We start from the raw sequence: 19,512 nt of genomic DNA, 5'->3' as shown, positions 1-19,512 counted from the left end.
GGAGGCATTAATGTAACATTAAATTATTCCACTGCATACTGGCTGGTTTAACTCAGCCAAATTAGAATACATTTTATATTGACTATTTTGACATTTGCTTTATTTGGCAAGTAAAACAAAACTGATCCAATTTCCTTGCAGTCATTGTAAACCATAAACTGTACAACAAGAGGTTATAAAATATATAAGCCTTGTAAACACTTCTTTTCAGCCTGTCGCCGATGCTCTGAGCTCTAATTTTGGCCCTGTTCCCAATAGCTCTGACACTGCTCAACAGCCTTCCCTGCTCAGCCATAAAGTGACCCTTCCACACTTAGTGATTAAGGACTGCCATTGACATTCTCTTGCTATGATAATTTTTTCTCTTTATTGTGGAAATCTGCCCAGGCAGGAATTTCTTGCAGACAGAAAATGAAGATCTGTGCTATAAAATCAAGACATCTTTTTCTCTGATCTCGCATGGCCTGTGCCAGCATGTAGCTTTATGTCCAGTGGAGCTTCAAAACAACGTTATCAGCTCCCAGTGGGACAGCCTGAAAGCTCCAAAAGACTGCTGGCTTTTCATCTCTCAGAGGCAAGACAGCATCCCTGCCTGCAGCACACCTGACAGTACAGGACAGCTAGCAGCATGTCACAGCATGGCAGCCACTGAGTAAAACTCTCTGTGAAAGAAATGCCCAAATGCTTTAGAGATTGAACAGCCACCACAAGACAGCAGATTTAAGTCTGGGTCATGGGTGAAGGCTCAAATGTACACACCTGCCTTCAAAGATACCCAACAGCTTTTCTGAGAACAGTTCAGAGCAGTCTAAGCATCACTCTCTAAAATGACCTGTAAATCAAGACTCTGAAGGATGTCGGTATCACCTATATGATACAGTGACCTTTACACAGAAACCAATCCCCTGGGAATTCCCCTCTGCAGTCTCCTTTGTAATTCTAGCTCTCAACAGTTATTGTAATACTGTAAATGTATCTGCAGTATACCAAATGCTTAGTGCAAAAATACGTGTTCGCTTAAGTAAGCAAAAGCCCAAAGGGACCACAGAGAATGTGCTATCCCCTGGCAATAACCCAGCCCCAGAGTTCAGTGAGTGAGCCTCATCAGGAAGAACCCACCTCACTACAGATGCTGTGCTTTCCTAGCAAATGCCAGGAGCATAAAGCACTCAGTTTAACCTCTGTCTGGGTTGGTTTGTTGCTTAACAACACTATTTTGTCCTGAGAAATTCAGCAAGTAAGCTGTCAATACAGGACTACTGTTACATGCAAGTATACACACAAGTGCATACATTTATACACACACATTATCTATAACACAGGGAAAACAACCTGGACAAACACTATGCCAGCCTCTGGCCAGAAGCATGGCTCCTGTCAGATGAGCAGCCTGCTCTGCATCTGCATGCTCAGTGGCAGCTGCAAGTCTGCAGCACTGTAGCTGGGTCCAAGAAAAGACAAAACAGGGCCTGTACTCCAAACTGTGAGTGCACTGATTCTGGAGAATGAGCAGAATTGTCTCCCTGTATGTTAAAATCTGTATGAATGCTTCTCCCTCCCTTTGGTCAAGGAGACAAATCAGCTTGGCTACTCTCTGGGCTACCCGATACAGATGACCCACACATACTTGTTGGAAACTGTAACATTCCACACAGTTTAAAGCAAAGAAAAGGTGTAGTTGGCCATTTCACTTCCTCTGCAGGCTTTTTCTTTCTTCTGACTTCTTCACTTGTATGTCTTTGTACAATGACAGCCAAAGGAACAATGACACATTCCCTCATTATTGGATCATATCATGTAACCATTCCTATTGATGTGGAACCCTGTTCTTGATTCCATCAGGGAAGGTTAGTAACAATACACTATGCAGCATCAAGCAGAAGGGGCTGGAAAGCAGAAAACTTACCTTGGCAGGTTAGGAGCAGGTGTTGAAGATGGTGCTTGGGAAGGAGGACTTTCAGGCTGTGCAGGCTCATGGTTGCGTGGAACTCTGCCCATCCGGTACCAAATGCCCATGTTGTTCAACTCCCTGTGCAATCAACACAGAAGACATTAATGCCACAAGTAAATAACACACGTAAGTACACATAAGTATGAAGCACTGACATGTTCCACGAACACCTTGTTTAGTGAGAACCAGCCTAATCAGGGGAAAAAAAGGGGGGGAAGGTGTTAGTTAATGCCTACATCAAATCCAGTAACACTTGTACTTATGTAAACTCTTCTAATAACAAGCTTCAGCTCTTACAAACTACTACTTAGTAATTACACGAAAACACAGTGCTTAGCCTTGGTACAACTGAATTTAGGACAACAGCTCCTGGAGCGAGGGATACTTACCCTATGAAGGTGTACTGAGGAGGGGCCTGTTTAGATCTACCCAGGATTCGGATGTCACAGATCGCTGCCTCTGTAGAGTCTCGAGGGATGAATTTAATGCACAGCCTCTTCTTCCTGAAAGCTATTTCTTCTGCAAAAACAACCCAGGACATGGGGTGTTTTTTTATGCAAGATTAGAGTATAAATGTTATTTATTGTCTCTCCAGATATTAGGGAGATAATTATGGCAGGAACTGGAGCCAAAGAACAGACATATGTCAGCAAACCAGACAGTGCAGTGCCATTCAGTGGCTGGAGAAATCTTCTATCAGGAGCAGTCTGTACACTTGTGTGAGATTTGTTATTAGGCACTGTGATAAACCAATACTGCCTACTACTCTCTGCAGAGAAGATAAGACATCACGTATGCCACGGCACCACAGAACAGAAATGGCAGGTGATTTTTCCACTTCCACATACTTCTCACATTCACTTTCTCTTTCCATAGTAATGTTTGCCTTACTGGCCTGCATAGTCGTGGTCTAAATATTCCTCCCATAAGCACTGCCTCTAGGAACATACCTGGAAGCTGCTGACACAACCAGTCAGTTTATTCTGCCAAGTGCTTCCGAACAGCCAACCAAAGAGGAGCAGCAGGCAGGAAAACAGACTGCCACGCGGAGTGGCCACCAGTAAAAGCTGTCTGCCCACGTCTCACATATCCTACATGTCACTGACCTCTCCTGACTCAGTCAGCAAGCACTGAAATGATACTCTGTCCTGGAGTCTTCACAGGGATAAACCAGATTTACAAAGCAGTAATTGCTAGGACCTCCTACGGAGAAACTGTGCTGCACTGACCTGTGTTCAGAGGGTGGATGAATCTGCTGCATGGCCCTTTCCTACCAAGCATCACAGAACAATTTCACTTGTTTCCATGTTATCCATCAAGAAAAACTCAAGCCATCAGAGTTAAGGCTTATCTGTATAATGAATTCGTGTATATGCATGCTGTCTGCACACAGATACAATTCGCATCCAGCTACAGGTCAGTCGCATGACAATGGGTGGCACTGGCACACAGACAGATCTGTGGTGCTTGGAAACCACTGCTTTATCTCACCCTTGAGAGTCTCAACGTGAGCAAGGTGTGGTTTCTATCTGTGAATGCAGGCGCTTAAAAGACACAACAGAAGTCTATGGATAAGCTGAAAATCTAAAGTGCACACACTGAATGAAAATCTGGAACCAACCAACAACTACAAACAAGTGCCTGCAAAATAAAAACCCTTCAGCTTAACATGAATAAATATCCTCCAGCTTAAAAATATGCTCTCACTTCAACAGATGGCAAGCAGCCCTGTCTCTGTAGGCTCCTCCTGTCTTGTAATCCACACCTTGGAGAAAGCAATCCATCCCAGTCTCTGAGATCTGCTGTCACACCAGCACCAACAAATGTAGAGCCAGTGAGAGGTGTGTCACCATACAGCATCTGTGCATGCAGCTTTTCACTTCCCATGCTGCTTTTTAGAGATGCTAAATACCTGGATCCCTAAAGTCTAGTCTCTCCTGCTCTGAAAAACTGGGGCTTTTATTTGAAGTGCCTAAAACTGATTTTAGGAGCCCGGGGATTAAGACTTCACCACCTGGAAATTTCCTCAGAACCTAGTAAGAAGTAATGTATTTAATATATTTACTACAAGTCAACCGTCACTTAGAGTAAGAGCACAGAAACATGTAACTCTAAACAGAATCAGTGCCTCTCATTTGACTTTCACAGACGTACAAAGCTGACTGTTTGCTTTTGTCTTGGGTCTCTTTCACACTTGGCTAGAGTGTGCAGTCTGTAGCAAACTTGGTTTAGGAGCTGGATTCATTAATTACACATGCTTAACTGGAGTTAATTTTAAGTAAACATATTATAAACAGTCAATTGAAATGTGTTCATTCATGCTAATGGAGGCAGGGATATGTACTGCTTCATTAATACAGACAGGGCCTCTGCTTTGAAGATGGTCTGGGTTGCAATGTAATGCATTTAAATTAATTATCAAGTCCCCTTCCACCTTTCCACCAGGACTTTCACAAAAGTTACAGCAGCTCATGGTAAGTGTCCAGCACTCCCAAGAGTGAGCAGGATGAACCTGTGACTCTTCCCCAACCTGCATGTGGCCAGAAATTCTCCAGGGAAAGGGGATGAGCCAGGAAAATGGGAAATGGGCTGTAAAGCCTTTCACTTCTCAGTCACAGGTTCAAATCAGAACCAGGTTGATAGTGACTGAAAAACTTGCTGCAGACCCAGATGAATGAATCCCTGCAAAGCAAGAACTCCTTTCTACTCATAACTAGGCTGGATTTCATTACTGACGAGCCTGGTACCAGCACTGCTCCTGAGCAGTAGCTGTATCAGCACACGGTGTCCTGCAGCCCTTCCACACTCAGCTCCCGTGGGGCTCATCCCCATCCTGCACATTGGAGGCCCAAAACACCTGATGTTGCTGCAGAGCAGAAGGATGCGACCAGACGTGGCTCCAGCTGCCACTGCCACCAGGATCTGAATACACTGTTTGGAGCTGCTGGCTTAAACATTGCAGCAAAGTGACTTCTGCCTTGTAGAAATGAGGGTGGTATTTTCCCTGGACATTCCATTTGTGCTTTCTCTCAGCAAGTGCAAGCATACCCCACCATCCTCAGCACTACCTGACAGGACATTTGCCTTCAGTTATGTAAAGCTGTCATGCATGAATCCTGCACCACAAGCACATGCCCTTCCTTTTGGTATGCATTTGTGAACATCCCTCAGGACAGCAGCTCTTCTCCCACTAGGTCTAGCCCAACCTCACAAAATGAGAACATGAACTACTCCTTCCTGCTCTAGCAGGCTCGCTGGTGACAGCCAGGAAGCAGTGTTAAGAAACCTGGAAGAGTACAGGAAAATGGAAGGCACTGCAGTCCAGAGCTGTCCCAGACATGAACATGTTAACTCCAGAGCACAGCAATGCTGAGAGCATCCCTCTGCCTGGGACACTGCTGCCCACACAGGCACAGGTAGAGTGGCTGCTTGCAAAGTATGGGACTGAAAAACAGATGCCAACTTACGTGTATCAGAGGTCTCCTGGATGGGAATGAAGCCCACGGGTAAAGTGTCCTTGATATCAATGAGCTTCATATCAACCAAGACGTTGCCTAAATGACTCTTTGGAGAGAGAAAAAACAACAGTTAACTATGACAATGTCACCAAATTCAAACCCAGCTTTTCTCACCTGCTGAACCCCAAGACACTGTCATTGCATCTGACCACCAACTTTAAAAATGGTAAGTTGCAAGCCAACACTTGCAACTGTCTCCTCTGCAGGAACTGTGTGACAATTGACTAGGAAATACTGGACAACTGTCAACATTTATAGATTCTTACACCTCATCCACTGCCATACCCCTGGATCCTCAGAAGCACAACCAAATTCTTCCCTCTGGAAACACAGCAGTTCAAAGTATTACCTCTGCTACCTCATCCACTAAGCAGGTCACCTTAGTTCTCACACATTCAACACCTACAATAGCAACATGACATTTCTCTGACAGTAACAGCAGAAAGCATTACGGGAAGATGGTTCAAGCAGACACAGCCAAAGTTATTACATGCATTAGCTAATTAGTACTGAACAGACATGGTTCTAGCTCCAAATACAGGCACACTCCAGAAGAGCAGGCCATTTGGAACAGGGAACTTCATTTGGAGTCCATATGAATTCTGAACTGATGCCTTGTCCGATTAATCAAGGCTTGAAGAGCTCAAAACACAATTCAGAATGACAGCCTCCACAATTGTTTAGAGACCAGATTTTCTTTGCAGTTCTCATTAAAGCCAGCACTGCTGCCAATAATCTGGATTCACGTATGGAAGAAAAACACACTTTAGTTACTGCACAGCCTTTATAAACAGAAATGCAATACACAACAATTAAAATTTCATCCTAAGCCACCAAACCATGTCAGTGTTTTTTATTGTTACTGGTCAATAAGCATCTCCTTTAGTTTTTATCTGGCAGAGTATTTCAGGCAAACCTCTCCTGCGATTATTACACTGAGCTATTTTAAAACATATTTAAATTTGCAGCCATAATAATAAGGGGAGATCAGATCTGAGTTTATTTTTTGGAGGTTCTGTTTCATGGTCAACTCCTCATGAAGAAGGCCACCCGCATGCACCCATCCCACTTAGGCCAAGGCATCTCAGAGCCAGCAATGCTGGATGCTGTGAAGCCTGAGTATATCAGTTAACATGGTCCTGGCACAACAAATGGTAGATGAAGTGGTTGCTGCTGATTCATCTTTCATGTTTTATTTATCCAAACTGTCTGGCTGTGTTACATCAATAAGCAACTTTCAGCTGATCATTCCCCCATCAACAGCAGACAGGTAGGAGAGATGACCTCTGTTAAGTTTGCTAGTTGCTGAAACACTGGGAGTCAGCATCAATGCTCTGCCACAAACACAGCAGAAAAGGGCAGAAAGCCTCCCTGTTTGCAAGATGCACCATTTGGGGCCTCCTCACCATGACACTCGAATACCAGCAATGTCCTTATCTGTCAAATACTGTAAGCTGTTAAGAATGATGGTTCTGATAAAAAGACACTACAGACTGTCTCCGTTATAAACCAGGTATCTGAGGGGCAGCTGGGACCAGCAATCTTCCCCGTACACTCACTTTAATTCACTCCTCATCAATATGAGGAATGTATTCCCAAACCGTGCTGAGCAGAGGATTCATGCCAAAAGCCCAACAGGCACCGACTGAGGGTATTTACACTCTCTGGTAGCCAGCAGTTGCTACTATCCTGTAATGATTTCTGACAACCTCACATTTAAGGTAGCCACAGATAAACTGAATACTCAAATCACCACAAATCTTTCTGTTTAATGCCCTCCCTGCCTATTCTGGGGCTATTACTCCTGCTAGTTCAAGTACTCCAGGATGAAAAACACAATTATTGTCCATCTACCCCAGGAAGCAATATTTCCCATAGCTCTGGAGCTTTATTTTAATGTAGAGACAGGCAGGGAAGCAGATGGAATAAAGCTCAAATGCTGGAAATTGGCAGCCCCCAGCCTTCCTGTCAGGACCCATGATCAACCTCTGAGGTCACAGTCGCTTTTCTGCTCCTGTTATCACCGAAAGCACAGGTACAAAATGGTATCTCCATACCCTAACAACTGAGTCACTGTGAATATCCAAAACACGACAAAAAGCAGGATTACCCACTAGATGGAGTGCATTCATTGTGGAATTAAACAGTTCCTCCAGAAAAGGGGAAGTTTTCACACTAGCCTCAACCAAAACCACTGTACAAGGCATGGGGATCTCATTGCACATGGTCACCTCTCCTCCACAGAAGATGTGGGCAGACAACCACCACTAATCAGAAATTAACCAATGCTTAGTAGCCACACTAGAAGATCGCAAGAACATGATGTGTACAACATGGGCAAATTTGCAAGAATCAGCACCAAAAACCACAAAGAAAGGGAAGCTAATCCTGCAAGAAAGTATCTATGATGCCCCAGGATTCAGCAACTAGTATTTCCTTCATCAACATTCCCTGCAGCATTTGCTCTCTAAGTAGAGTTAGAAATTCATCAGCATCATGAGCACGCAGCACTCAGTGCTAAAGCAGGAAACACAAAAGTGAGGGGGATGCTGAAATGCAAGTGTTCCCTTTTCTGCAGCTTTTATTGCAGATTTCACCAGCAATTTCTTTCAGAGAAGATGCAAATATCCTGCCGTTGCAGTCTGCCTCCTGACTCACCCAAATTCACTGAAGTGCCTGCCTGAATTATAATTGGCTCCATAAAATGAATTATCTTATGGGTAGGAGCATGCCAGGCACAGATGCAAATCATACAGACACTCAGCAAACGGACTTACATTTTCTTTTGAAAACGATCTCGTGAAGCACAGGTATCGTGTGACCTTGGATTTAAATAAGCCATCTTTCCAGAGGTCAGCATCCAAGCCATCTGCTGTTTGTGCAACCTGGAAAGAAGAGACAGGGGGAGAGGAGACATGTGAGCCAAGATAAAGTTAATATATGTGCAGTACTTCTTCCTCAGACCTCTTCTCATTAACGGTAGCCCGAACTCTCACAGCATCTCATTAGTTTCTTCACAAGGTGCAGTGCAAAGAACTTCCAAAAGGTGGTATAAAAAGAAGTTCTAAAAACGCTGTCTCTTGGGAGCCCATTGATTAAAGATGCTCTGACAAAGGCTATTCTAATGAGGAAAGAGCAACTTTGGTTACAGTTTCCAAACAATAGTTTGGAAAAGTCAGCATATCCAGGCTCTCATTACTACCCTATAGGCAAGGGCACATTGGGGCAAGCTGGGAGGAGGGTCCATGCAGACAAAGCACAGAAATTGCCCAATCTCAGTATTATATTCACAGAAGAGGCAGAGGAATTCTGGTTCTAGGCAAAAAGGCTGCTTCCAGCAGCTGGGGAAAGCCCTGGTCACTCATGGACTTCAACAGCAGTGCTGTGTGTGAGGATGCACCCTGAAAACATCTCTTTCCAATGCAGCTCTATGTCCAGTTGAATCAGTGGCACGAAAACGGAGGGCCAAGGAAACAGACTATGGGTCTGTCTGTCAATCTGTCTGACCCTCAAATCACATGGTGTCCTGAAACCATGACACATGGGCACGTGCAAGAAGAGGAAGGCAGAAAATTTCACCTTTGAGCTGATTCAATGAGTGAGCATGAGGCAGCATCATGCCCAGGGAAAGGACTCTGCTCTATTAGCAGCTGGCATCACCCTGCACCACAAGCTGGTAAGAGCCCCTGCCACTGAAGGTTTCTTGTCAAATATGAGAGAACACAAAGCAGCACACACAAGGGTAGCAGAAATAAGATCACCCCACCAGACTAATGCCTGACTGATGGCTCCCAACAGAAGACTCCAGAGACACAGCTGAACTTCTGCCTAATGCTTCTCAGATGGGGGCAAACTGCTCCACCGCAGCTCTTCCAAGTCTAATCTTATTGAGTAAGCCCTTGGCCCCAGAGCAGCCAGATAACAAAGAGCTGACATTTGTTGTCACTGTTTGCACCCATGTTTTGCTGAAGAGAGACTCTGTGCAGGGCACAGGAAGCAAGAGATGCGTGCTGACAAGACCCTCCAATTATCCCAAGTACAGGAGAGAAAAGCCTGTTTATTGTCTGATCAAAGGGAGCAAAGTGCATTGGCTGCTCTCCGCATTTCAGCAACTGCTGTTTCACAAGCCTCTGCTCAGCTCAAGCCCCTGCACGACAGTTTTTGCAGTCAGGTTTCTGCAAAGATACAGGCATAATTTTTAAATACTAAAATCTGAAAACAGGATTTTGGTGGGAATTTTTTCTGCTTTATTATTCCCTGAATTCAACTGTTTCTTAAAGTGCTGCTTTAGGAACATAACAAGATCCATGCACATCTCCTTCCCCTGTGGTTAAGTCTGGCCTGGTGAAAACATATTCAGACAACAGACTGCTTGGAAAAACCATTGGCATGCATGGACCCTCCACTTGGACTCCAGCCCTGTTTAGAAACTGGTTTTAGAAACCATTTCTGCTTCTGCTGAAATAGAAGTCACAGGTGACATTAACCCCGGGCACCCTGCCTGCGCATCATGCCGCTGAAGTCTTCTTCCAAGCCCGGGGAACATAAGCATGCATTAACTTGTCAGGAAACTCATGGGGAAAGAAAACAGTGCAATATAAACAGGCAACATCTTACATCATCTGCTGGGCTCCTGCAGGCAAGGAGGATCCCCACCACCTCCCGAAGCAGAACTGTGCCTGAGCAGTGCTGCTTCGCAATGGCAGAGTGCCCTCGGTGGGGCAACACAGGAGGGGAGCTGGCCTGGAGAAGCCGAGGCAGACCTGTCTATCCTGTGCAGCCCCAGCTCATCCAGTGCTCTGCTTGGCTAAGAGACAAGGAACATGTGCGATGGAGGACATGGAACCCAGCACCAGGACCCAGTGCCCCAGGCACAGGCAATAGTCCTTCTTAGGAGCTGATGAAGACACTCCTCAAGCATGTGCTACAAACACCAATGGTGCAGAACCATCCCTGCTCCAACAAGGCCCTGGGTGAGCAGCATGCTCAGGCTCTCGCCCCAGAGCAAACCCCAAATGGAGCTGACATTCAGCCTGCAGCAAGCAGTGTGGCTGCACGGGAACCACACCTCTCTCCTACCCCAGGCTCCCACCTCTCCTCCCTTTCCTCCCCACCCATACGCTCAGTCTTGCCAGTTTGGGCAGATTTTCAGGAATCTAACTTCAAACACACTGTACATTTTGGCAAAATCAAGTCTTTTGTGTTTCAGCTGTTAAAATACCTGGCTAGTCAAGACAAGTTGTTTTCTAAACAGACACAAAGGCAATGGAGGTTTCTAATTAAACTACTGAGGGAAAAGATCTCTGATCCATTTGCCAAGCTTCTCCTGGGTCTGGTCCCCTGGGCTCTGCCACACTGCCACCTCCAGCTGGGCAGGATGCTTGGACCTGTGCTCCTTGTGAACCTGGATCCATGTGAACCTGGGAAACAGACAGGGCCATCCCCAGGGCATTTAACTTACACCTGGGCTGAAAGCATCCATGCCTTTGCTTGGTTTGTTTTAAAGAGAAGCAAGAGCAAAAGGAAGGAAAAGAGTATACCACTGGTTGGTTGCTGGAGAAAGGACATGAACAAAGAGGAAGTTGGGCAAAGCCTACAAATAACATCATGGTCTCAGAGAGAACTGGACACTTCATCATCACAAAACTCAAAACTATTAGTGAAAGTATATAATCTCAAATTCATTGCTAATAAGAGGAAATACTTTCCCATGCAACTCTGAATCCACTTGTGGAACTGAATGTTGCAGGATGCTGGAGCAAAACACAAATCAATCAGATCCCTATGAGGACTATAACGTCCCAAGAGAAACAGATATTTCAGGAGTACACTTTCAGGATAGAGCTGCCACAGCTGCCTTCATAAAAGCTTTACATCCTGAAGTAACAATCAGCTGCTGGTGTCTCCTTAGAGAAACAGAAGAGGAAACACAGCCCAAGACCACCCATGTCCTCACATTGCCCATGTCTCAGAACATGACTTTCTCTACTGCACTGAGAAGGGCACTTCTGCATACTCAGCTTCATGCCTTCAGGCACAGCAGACTTGAGTTCCACAGAGGTCACAGGGAAGTGACAACCCTGCATACCACACAGTGGTCCAGAGCCCAGACTCATGCAGAGGAGCCACCTTACCAGACATCCAGGCAAGAAAAGTAGCCCTGCATGCCACTATCCTTTGGGTCTGGGTACCAGGACACCCTGTTACATCAGAGTGGTACCCTGAGCAGTTACAATGGAAAAGACACTGACCATGGCTGGAGCTGGACTGCTGATGTACCATACACAGCTCAAGTGTGTGAAAGCTGTGCTTAGGGTAAGACAGCTGCAGACAGCAGGCACTTCCCCACGGCCTGCAGCAGAGACTGCTGGCCCCAAGGTCAGAAGAGAGCTCCTTGTAAACAGAGAGGAAGGCAGAAGAACCAGAAGAAAGGCAGCCTCCTCTCTGTACCCCCCAGGAGAGAGCGACCCACATTCGCAAGCATTATTACAACACCACTGTAATTGGATTAAGCCACAGGAAGACTCTTTTATCTTGCTTAGTTTAAACTGCGTTAGTGCTGGAGCTCCCTATTAAACCACAGACAGGCTATCTGGGGTGAGCGTGCTCTCTGCCCAGTCATTTAAGCAGAATGCAATTCTGTTATCACAACTCTCACATTGTCCCATGCTCCTTTATCAGGGTAAGCAGCTAATTACACAGCCTGGCTCACACAGGTAATGAGCACTCAGAAAAATGCAGTAAATGCAAAAAACCTCCCAGGTCTTTAAGCAGCCTTTTCACAATTCCCTCCCTTGTGCCCCTGCTTCAGCCTGATCCATTTTCTTCTTTCTCACACTGAACTGGGTATGCAATGATCCAGAGCTGAAAAGGTTGAGCAAAGCCTCAAGTCAACTGGATTCCACTCCCAACCACACAAGCCATGCAACTCTGGAAATGCAAGGTGGATGTAGCACAGTCAGAGCAGGATACACACAACAGTGAGCAGAATGACTGCAGGCCAAACATTTCCATATAGAGCTCTGCAAGGTCAGTATTTTCTGCTATTTTACTGTTTGGGACACTAATCTATGCGGAGAAAAATCATGCTGTTTGTTACACAGCAACTAACCCATGGAACAAGCAGCTGTTAAACAGTGACCTCCCTTTATGCATTCACATACTCATCTGTGCTGTATCCAGCTGCCTTTTCCTGCTGCCCAACATCCTGCCAAAACTTGGTTTAGAGGTTTGCATTCTGTCCATCAAAATTATTCCTGCAATTTCAGCTGGATGTGAAACTCTTTGCTTCCCATTCTGGAGTTTCTCATCATCATTGTGCAACGCTGATATGTGGGATTAAACAGCTGATGTGGGATCCATTTACCCAGAGATATAATTTGTGCAATACTTAAGACTCCTTCAGGATGAATGTTACTAGGATTATTAAATTTGCATGCCACAGTGGCCAGCTGTTTCTGAAAACCCATCCTCCAGGTAATTATGCTCCTCTGGAGTGGCACAGATGAAGTAGCACAATTGCACCCACAAACCTCCACCGAAGGAAAGCACTAAGTGCTGTGGGCTGAGAGGTGGGCAGCTGGACCTCAAATTACTTCCTAAAGGACACACCTGAAGGCAAGCCCTCTCTGGAAGAGATGCTGTTCCCAGCAAAGTAAAGCCTCATTAGTGTAGAACCAAAGCATTAGCAATGGCAGCTGGAACAGCTCTACTTACTACATCGTAATCTGTAGGTGCTCGGTTCCGGGATGCAACCACACCAACACCCGTGATGGGATCCATCGGCAAGTCGGGCAAGGCATCGGAGAGGTCTCGCACTTCAGGCATTATGGACTGATCCTGAAAGAAAGGAGCAGAATTAAAGGGCTGCTCATCAGAACACCCCAGCAGAGGACAGAGAGCATCGAGAGCCTGCATGCATGCCACAGTGCCTGTGCTAACACACCACAGACTGCCAAGTTAAACAAGGGATTAGGCCAGACACACCTTCTGCACTTTCATTTGCTTTTGATAAGAGGGTACATTTGTGCAATGCCCAGTAGGTTTGGAATTTGGGCCTGCAGCCTCTTCTGAGATTAATTTTGTTGCTTCCAGGATGCTTAGCATGGGCTGGTCTCCATCTAGCAATGATGGAAAAACCCAAGCTCATTCCCTTCCCTTCCAAACAGAAGGCAAATTTCATCCCAGATAAAGTAGCTCTGCTGTTTCAAGCAGCAACAAATCTGCTCCCAACGGCTTGACTGGGAGGGTCCCCATCCGTAACATGTGTTACACACACTGGGGGTTCCCCACAAGTCTTCAGTCTCACACACCCTCCTGAACCAGACCATTATCATGTAGCAGCACAGATGTATCTGGCGCTGTATGCAAAACTGCACTTGTTGCAGAGAGCCTCAACACCAGGGAACACAGATGAAGCAGCACAGGGTGATCTGATGCAAAGCAGAAAGAGGCCTTGAAGTGGCCTGAGCATCTTCCAGGAGAAGGGACACATCACCAAGTGCTTCACAGGAAGGAGATACGCAACGGAGGATAGAAGCAGGTAAGACCAACCGATTCTGGAGAGATGCTGTTGCAGGAAGCAGGAGGAGAAGACAAGAGAGCTGCTGAAACAACTTGTTGAGGAGGATGGGGAAAGGTGCCACTGCCTCAGCACGTGGTCTCCTGCAGAGGCAGCCAGTCAGGGCAAGTCTTCTCCAGCTTTCAGGCAGGAATGCCCCAGGAAACCACCCCCCACGCACCCCAAGATAAAAGGGCAGTGCTTTGTGTAAACAAGCGTCACTGCTGCGCAGCCAGACAAGCCGTGAACCAGAGCTACCTAATTCAATTCCCTCCTCAGAGCAATTAAACCCCAGCATTTCGAGGCCATGTAGACAGCTGGTTACTTACTGCTTCTAGAAAAGGCAGAGGTGAGTGCTGGTGCCAGTGGGACCTGGGTTTACACTTCACAGTGCCCAGTCAGAGCAAACATCGTGCTGCAGGCAATAAGAAAGTCTGGGCCCTAGGTAAATAATAATAATGTCACACGAACAGCCAGACTACCTGAGGAGTCCAAAACAGAAGCTAGGAACTGGTCATGGCAAAACCACTATTGCTGATGAACCAAACCCAGTGGAAAGCTCTGCCTGTGCTGCTCCACCGGCTCATCCAGATGTCTTGCAAATAATCCAGAACCCACTGCCTAAAACGTGAAGCACTGAGCAAACATAATGTGAACTTAACAAAGAACTTACAATCTGTTCTTCATACAGACACATTTTCTGAACCTTTTCCAAGTCACTCTCAATAATGTGATGACTTGTCATTACACATTGGGAGGAGCTGGGAGATAATGAATGCTGATAGGAGCTTCTCTTAAGCCATTTTGAACTGAAATCCAGGTAAGTGACGATATTCCCCAGCACGCTAAGAACACCACAAGGCAGGTTCCAGCACGGCTGCAAGGAAGCAGATCTGTTCCTCCAGCCTCCACCAAACCCACTCTGACCAAGTGCTGGCTTGCTCTGCAGGAGGGGAGCAGGGGCAGCTGGAATGGCATTGACATCTCAGCGTGGGGAAGCAGGGGCGCTCTGCCCCCTCTCTCAAGCCCTGGGAGAGCCCAGGCATGCACAGAGCATCCGGTACTCCCTCCTCTTCCACAGCAGTGATGGCAAGGATGGTGCTTATGCTGCTGAGCACTGACCCGGGAGGATCCTGAGCAGCAGCAGTGTTGGCCTGGGAAAGGCTGAGGATGGGGCCCTGGGAGTCCCTCGCATCACTGCGGGAGCAGGATAGGTGCTTTTAGCCACAGCCCAAAAGCACCCTGACCTCAGCAGGAGGAAAGGGGGACATTTGTTGGAGCCGTCTGCGGTCCCGCTTGGCGCAACAGGAGGAGGAGAAATTAGCATCAATCCTCACTTTGTCTGGCTCACACAAAGCCCCTCTATGGCAGCAGCAGCAGCCAAGCACGGAGAATGGGGCTTTCTGCCTTGAGAGGGCAGGAGGTGGAAGCTGTGGGGCAAGACACAGTGCAGCACCGGTGCAGGGCCTGGAGCAGCACCCCACTGCAGCGAGGGGTGAGCTCCCCACGGCCACCACTGCTGTGCCCAGTGAGCCTGACACCCTCTTCTGCCTCATGCTCAGGCCTCAGCTGTGCCCATGGCCAGAGAGGATGGGCAGGCAGAGAGCATATGCACACAAAACAAACCTCCAGGTCTCCAGGCAGTGCAGAGCACCCTGCTCTGCAGCACTCAAAGACGGCTGGGTCCATGTCTGGCCACCACAGCACAGCAAGGCTCTGCAGCAGCTTCCTGCTGTGCGGGTGGCATGGAGGATGCATCTGGAACAGATATGGAGCAGCAGCAATCGGTTTGCACACTCGGGTAAATGTTTTTGTGAACTCTGCACAGGTCAGAGGGGAGTCTAGGGCTGGGCAATCCTACAGACGATTAGTTACATTGCCCTTCTCCCCCAGGGCGCCTGCAAAGTTTGGTTTCTTTTCTATCACACCTTTGAACTTAAAACCAAAAAGCAAACAGTGAGAGAAAAGTTTAAATTAAGGAGCAGGATTCTATAAATACTCCTATTAGACAGCTTGTTATTTTAATGAAGCTCTCTTTAAACAACACAAGTTTGACCTGTATGCCCAACTAACATCATGGTGGCCAAGAACTAAACCAGCTGACCAGGAGATGGCCTGTCTCCATCCTGTGCTCAGTGGAGTTCTGCTGAAGAGCCCTGTGCCCCTCTGCTCCCTGTGGGGTTATTCTGGGAGCAGCCCAAAACAATTAGAACATTTTTCCAACCAGTTAGAAGCATGCTCCCTGCAAGTCATTCCCAACTGCAGGGCCACATCCAGCAAAGGGAAACCGGATGCAGGCTCTGATGCAGGAAGAAGTCTGTGGGGCCACTCAGACAAAGCCAGCAGGGAAAGGATGCAGCTCCACTGTGCATCCTGCCAGCACCAGTCCTGAGCAATGCACAGCAGAGCGGAGTAGGATGGCTGCAGGACAAGATGCAGGAACATATGGCTTGACACGCAGCCACCACACTGCTGGCTTTATCCCAAATGCCTTCTGTCCCCCTTGAACTGGCCATGCTGCAAAGCAGGAGACAAAGCAGACGACTGGGGATCTTGATGCCCAGCTGTAGGAGAGACCTTCAGAGCCTCTGCCTCAGCCAAGGCCCTGCTTTATTTTCCTTGCCTCTTCCTGCCCAGAGTCTGGGGCATCACTTGCTCTGTGAGGCACCAACCCAGGTGTGGCCAGACCCAGACCAGCCCCAACCTCTGCAGGCATGAGGTACAGACCCCATCCTGCTCCCTCATCCTGCCATTCCCCAGCCCCAGATGGTGACAGCCTTCAGAGCAAGCTACCAGGTACAGGCAGGGGAGAAGAGCAGAGGAAGTGCATGCAGCAGGCAGTGACATTTAGTCAGGAAGCCACACATGTGCAGCCCAGCCAAGGTCTCGGTTTAACCTGTCACCACACAATGCTCACCAGTGCTCCACTCTGCGTCCTTCTGCTGTGAAGTACCTACTACCAACAGGCACAGCGTGTCTGCTCCCTAGGAGACGTGTAACACAGGGCCTGTGCTGCCCTGGCAGTACAAAGCCCTGTGCCAACTGGCAGCACAGCTCCTCATAGCAGCCTCAGCACCCTGAGCCTTGTACCCTTTGGAGACAGCAAAGCTGAGGGCAGCTCATCACCCCAGAGTGCTGTCCTGCAGCCCATGCTCACAGTCACACACACCTCCCCTTCTCTCAGCACTCTCAAGACTGTTTGCATCCTTCTCGCTTGCTCTCACCCGTTTTCTTGCTAGCTCATCTCTGCTTTTATGTGTTTATCCTAGGCATACTTTTCTGCTGGTTCCACTGTCCGTTTCAAGTACTCCACTGAGGTGACTGACCACACACGCTGCTGTGCTTTGGCTGGGACTATCTATAACAAAGGAATACATTTTCAGAAATGAATGTATTATTGAGTTTGTAGAACATTTTTCCCCCTCGGCATTCCTTTTCAACAAGTTAGGCAAGTTCAAGAGCTGGTGGGTACATGATCAAATCAGGCCTGATGATGTATTTGTTACAGAAGCATCACGCTGCCAGCAAAGCAGGTCAAGTTCTGAAGTTAAATAGCAAGGGACTTGGAGAGAATGGGCTTATTGTTTCTTCCTTCTACTACAAGCCCTGCACTTTGACACTGACTTGTTCTTCCTACAGGCAGAAAAGTATGAGCTAAGCCAAAACTGGAAAAAAATTACCAACTACCTCACCGAGTTCCTGCACCCTGAGGGAAATAACCCCATCAAAGCAAAGCAGACACGTTGCTAAAACCCTTGCTCGCATGCTTGGGCTATCACTCCATCATTTTATAAAAGCAGTGGGTACTGCTGGCACGACACACATCGCTTGGAAGTTACATTGCCATTCTTCTCTGCACGCCCGGTCCACCCCCTGCATCCGGGAACAGGACACAACAGAGCCAATTTTCTATTTCTGTTCATGGAATAGGACACAGTTTCAATCAGAAAACAGGAGACCATGGCAGGACAAGGGGTCAGGGCCCTGCAGGCAGGACTGCAGTTTCGTGTTTCTCCCCAAATAAAGGTATGTTTGGAATCACCCCCACACCCAGGCTCCCATCCTGGAGACAGCTGCCCTGTCTCAGCTGCAAACTCTCTACAGTTTAACTGACCTGGATGGAAACAGGAACTTAAGTCATGGAATGAGCAAAACTGAGATCTTGTATTGCTTCACAGCACATCTAACTATGGACGTACATCTGTGAAGAGCGTCCTGTTTCAAACCAAAATAGGCTTCTATACATAACCAACATTTAAGGAACATTCAGTTCAGTTACTTCTATCTTGGCACATGTCTGAGCTATGCAGTCCCCGGGGGCTACAACAACCCTTGGGCCTGGGATTCATTTTGTCAGAGCAGCACACAGCCCAAGACTGAAGCATTGTGTGTTTTATTCACATCTCCAGAAGCTCAGACTAAGCCTTCATCCCAGCAGGACGAGAAACTGTAGTGGGTAAGGCTACCCCAGCTAAAAATCACCGTGGTGACACTGCCAACCCGCTCCACGACACAACAAGGGATACGTTAGCATGTTCTCATGCAGTTAAAGCAAAACACAAGATGGAGAAACCTAAGTTTCAGCCCAACCAGCTGAACACCTGCTGAGGCCCAGCCTGTCTTGGTGCAGCTGAAGGCCTTGTCTTGCATTACTGTGACCAAGCACAGAAAACACTGAAGCCTGGTAGGTCTATGAGAACCTTTCCAGAAACCACAGTGGAAGCTCAGGAGCCTCAGTAACGCAAGAAGCGAGTCCATGAGACACAACAAACCCAGGATCGCTGCTCTGACCAGTGCTGTAAAGGGAACCCACATTATCACCTCCAGATACACAGAAACATGAGAGCAGGTGAGAAAAATGGGCAGTCATGTAAGCCCATGCTGTAAACGCTTGCAGCTGAAGACCACACAAAAGGCAGGGGTTTTGTTATTGTCTCCAACCAGTCACTAATGACATCTGCAGTAACCCCTGAGCAGGTCAAGGTCACCAGGGCTTTGCCCCACTGCTGATCCCTGCCAGCGACAGCGGAGCGCTCTGGTCTTGCATGGGGTCACCAGGGAGCTCAGGACACGACCAGAGCTCAACGAAGCCTGGCTCTAATCGGTACCCAGGCACCGGCAGCCGCTGCCCGAGCCCGGAGAGCCCCCACCTGCCCCTCCTCAGCGGGCAACCGAGCATCCCGGCCCGCACACCGGGCCCCAGTCCGCCCTCCTCGCCCGGAGCTCGGGCAGTGCGAGCGCTCCCTCCGCCGTGCCCCGCAGGGCCGGGCCGGGCCCCGCTCTCGGACGCGCATCCCCCGCAGGATCCCCGAGCACCCACCGGGCCCGGCCCCGGCCCCAGAGCGGGGCGGCCGCGCCGAGGGTCCGCGGTGGGTGCGGGGACACTTAACTGTTGCCCGTGCTGCGGGCGGCAGGTCGCGGCTCCCCCGGCGCACGCAGAAGCAGCTCCTCATCGCCCGGCGGGGCCGGCGCGGCGCGGCCCG

The 19,512-nt window shown here is 48.0% G+C and overlaps 1 protein-coding gene across 6 annotated transcripts in view; it reads right to left on the bottom strand.

Annotated features, from left to right (window-relative positions):
• Window positions 1–19,512, bottom strand: part of MVB12B (multivesicular body subunit 12B) — a 69,531-nt gene that overhangs the window by 42,104 nt on the left and 7,915 nt on the right. Inside the window, exons 1-7 of one of the 6 annotated variants that reach the window (XM_034067475.1) lie at window positions 19,420–19,495; window positions 14,359–14,470; window positions 13,186–13,308; window positions 8,247–8,354; window positions 5,419–5,515; window positions 2,341–2,470; window positions 1,907–2,029 (exon numbers count right to left, since the gene is read on the bottom strand). In XM_034067475.1, coding sequence (XP_033923366.1) covers window positions 1,907–2,029; window positions 2,341–2,470; window positions 5,419–5,515; window positions 8,247–8,354; window positions 13,186–13,296 — 569 coding nt within the window. In that variant the 5' untranslated portion in view covers window positions 13,297–13,308; window positions 14,359–14,470; window positions 19,420–19,495. Of the gene's footprint in view, window positions 1–1,902; window positions 2,030–2,340; window positions 2,471–5,418; window positions 5,516–8,246; window positions 8,355–13,185; window positions 13,309–14,358; window positions 14,471–15,317; window positions 15,347–17,253; window positions 17,426–19,419; window positions 19,496–19,512 lie in introns of those variants that run through there. The other 5 variants (XM_031046475.2, XM_034067478.1, XM_034067476.1 and 2 more) reach the window with 5 other exon arrangements.

This window comes from Melopsittacus undulatus, chromosome 11 (assembly GCF_012275295.1).
Source record: "Melopsittacus undulatus isolate bMelUnd1 chromosome 11, bMelUnd1.mat.Z, whole genome shotgun sequence".
Classification (NCBI taxonomy): Eukaryota; Metazoa; Chordata; class Aves; order Psittaciformes; family Psittaculidae; genus Melopsittacus; species Melopsittacus undulatus.
This window is presented reverse-complemented; position numbering and strand designations above follow the sequence as displayed.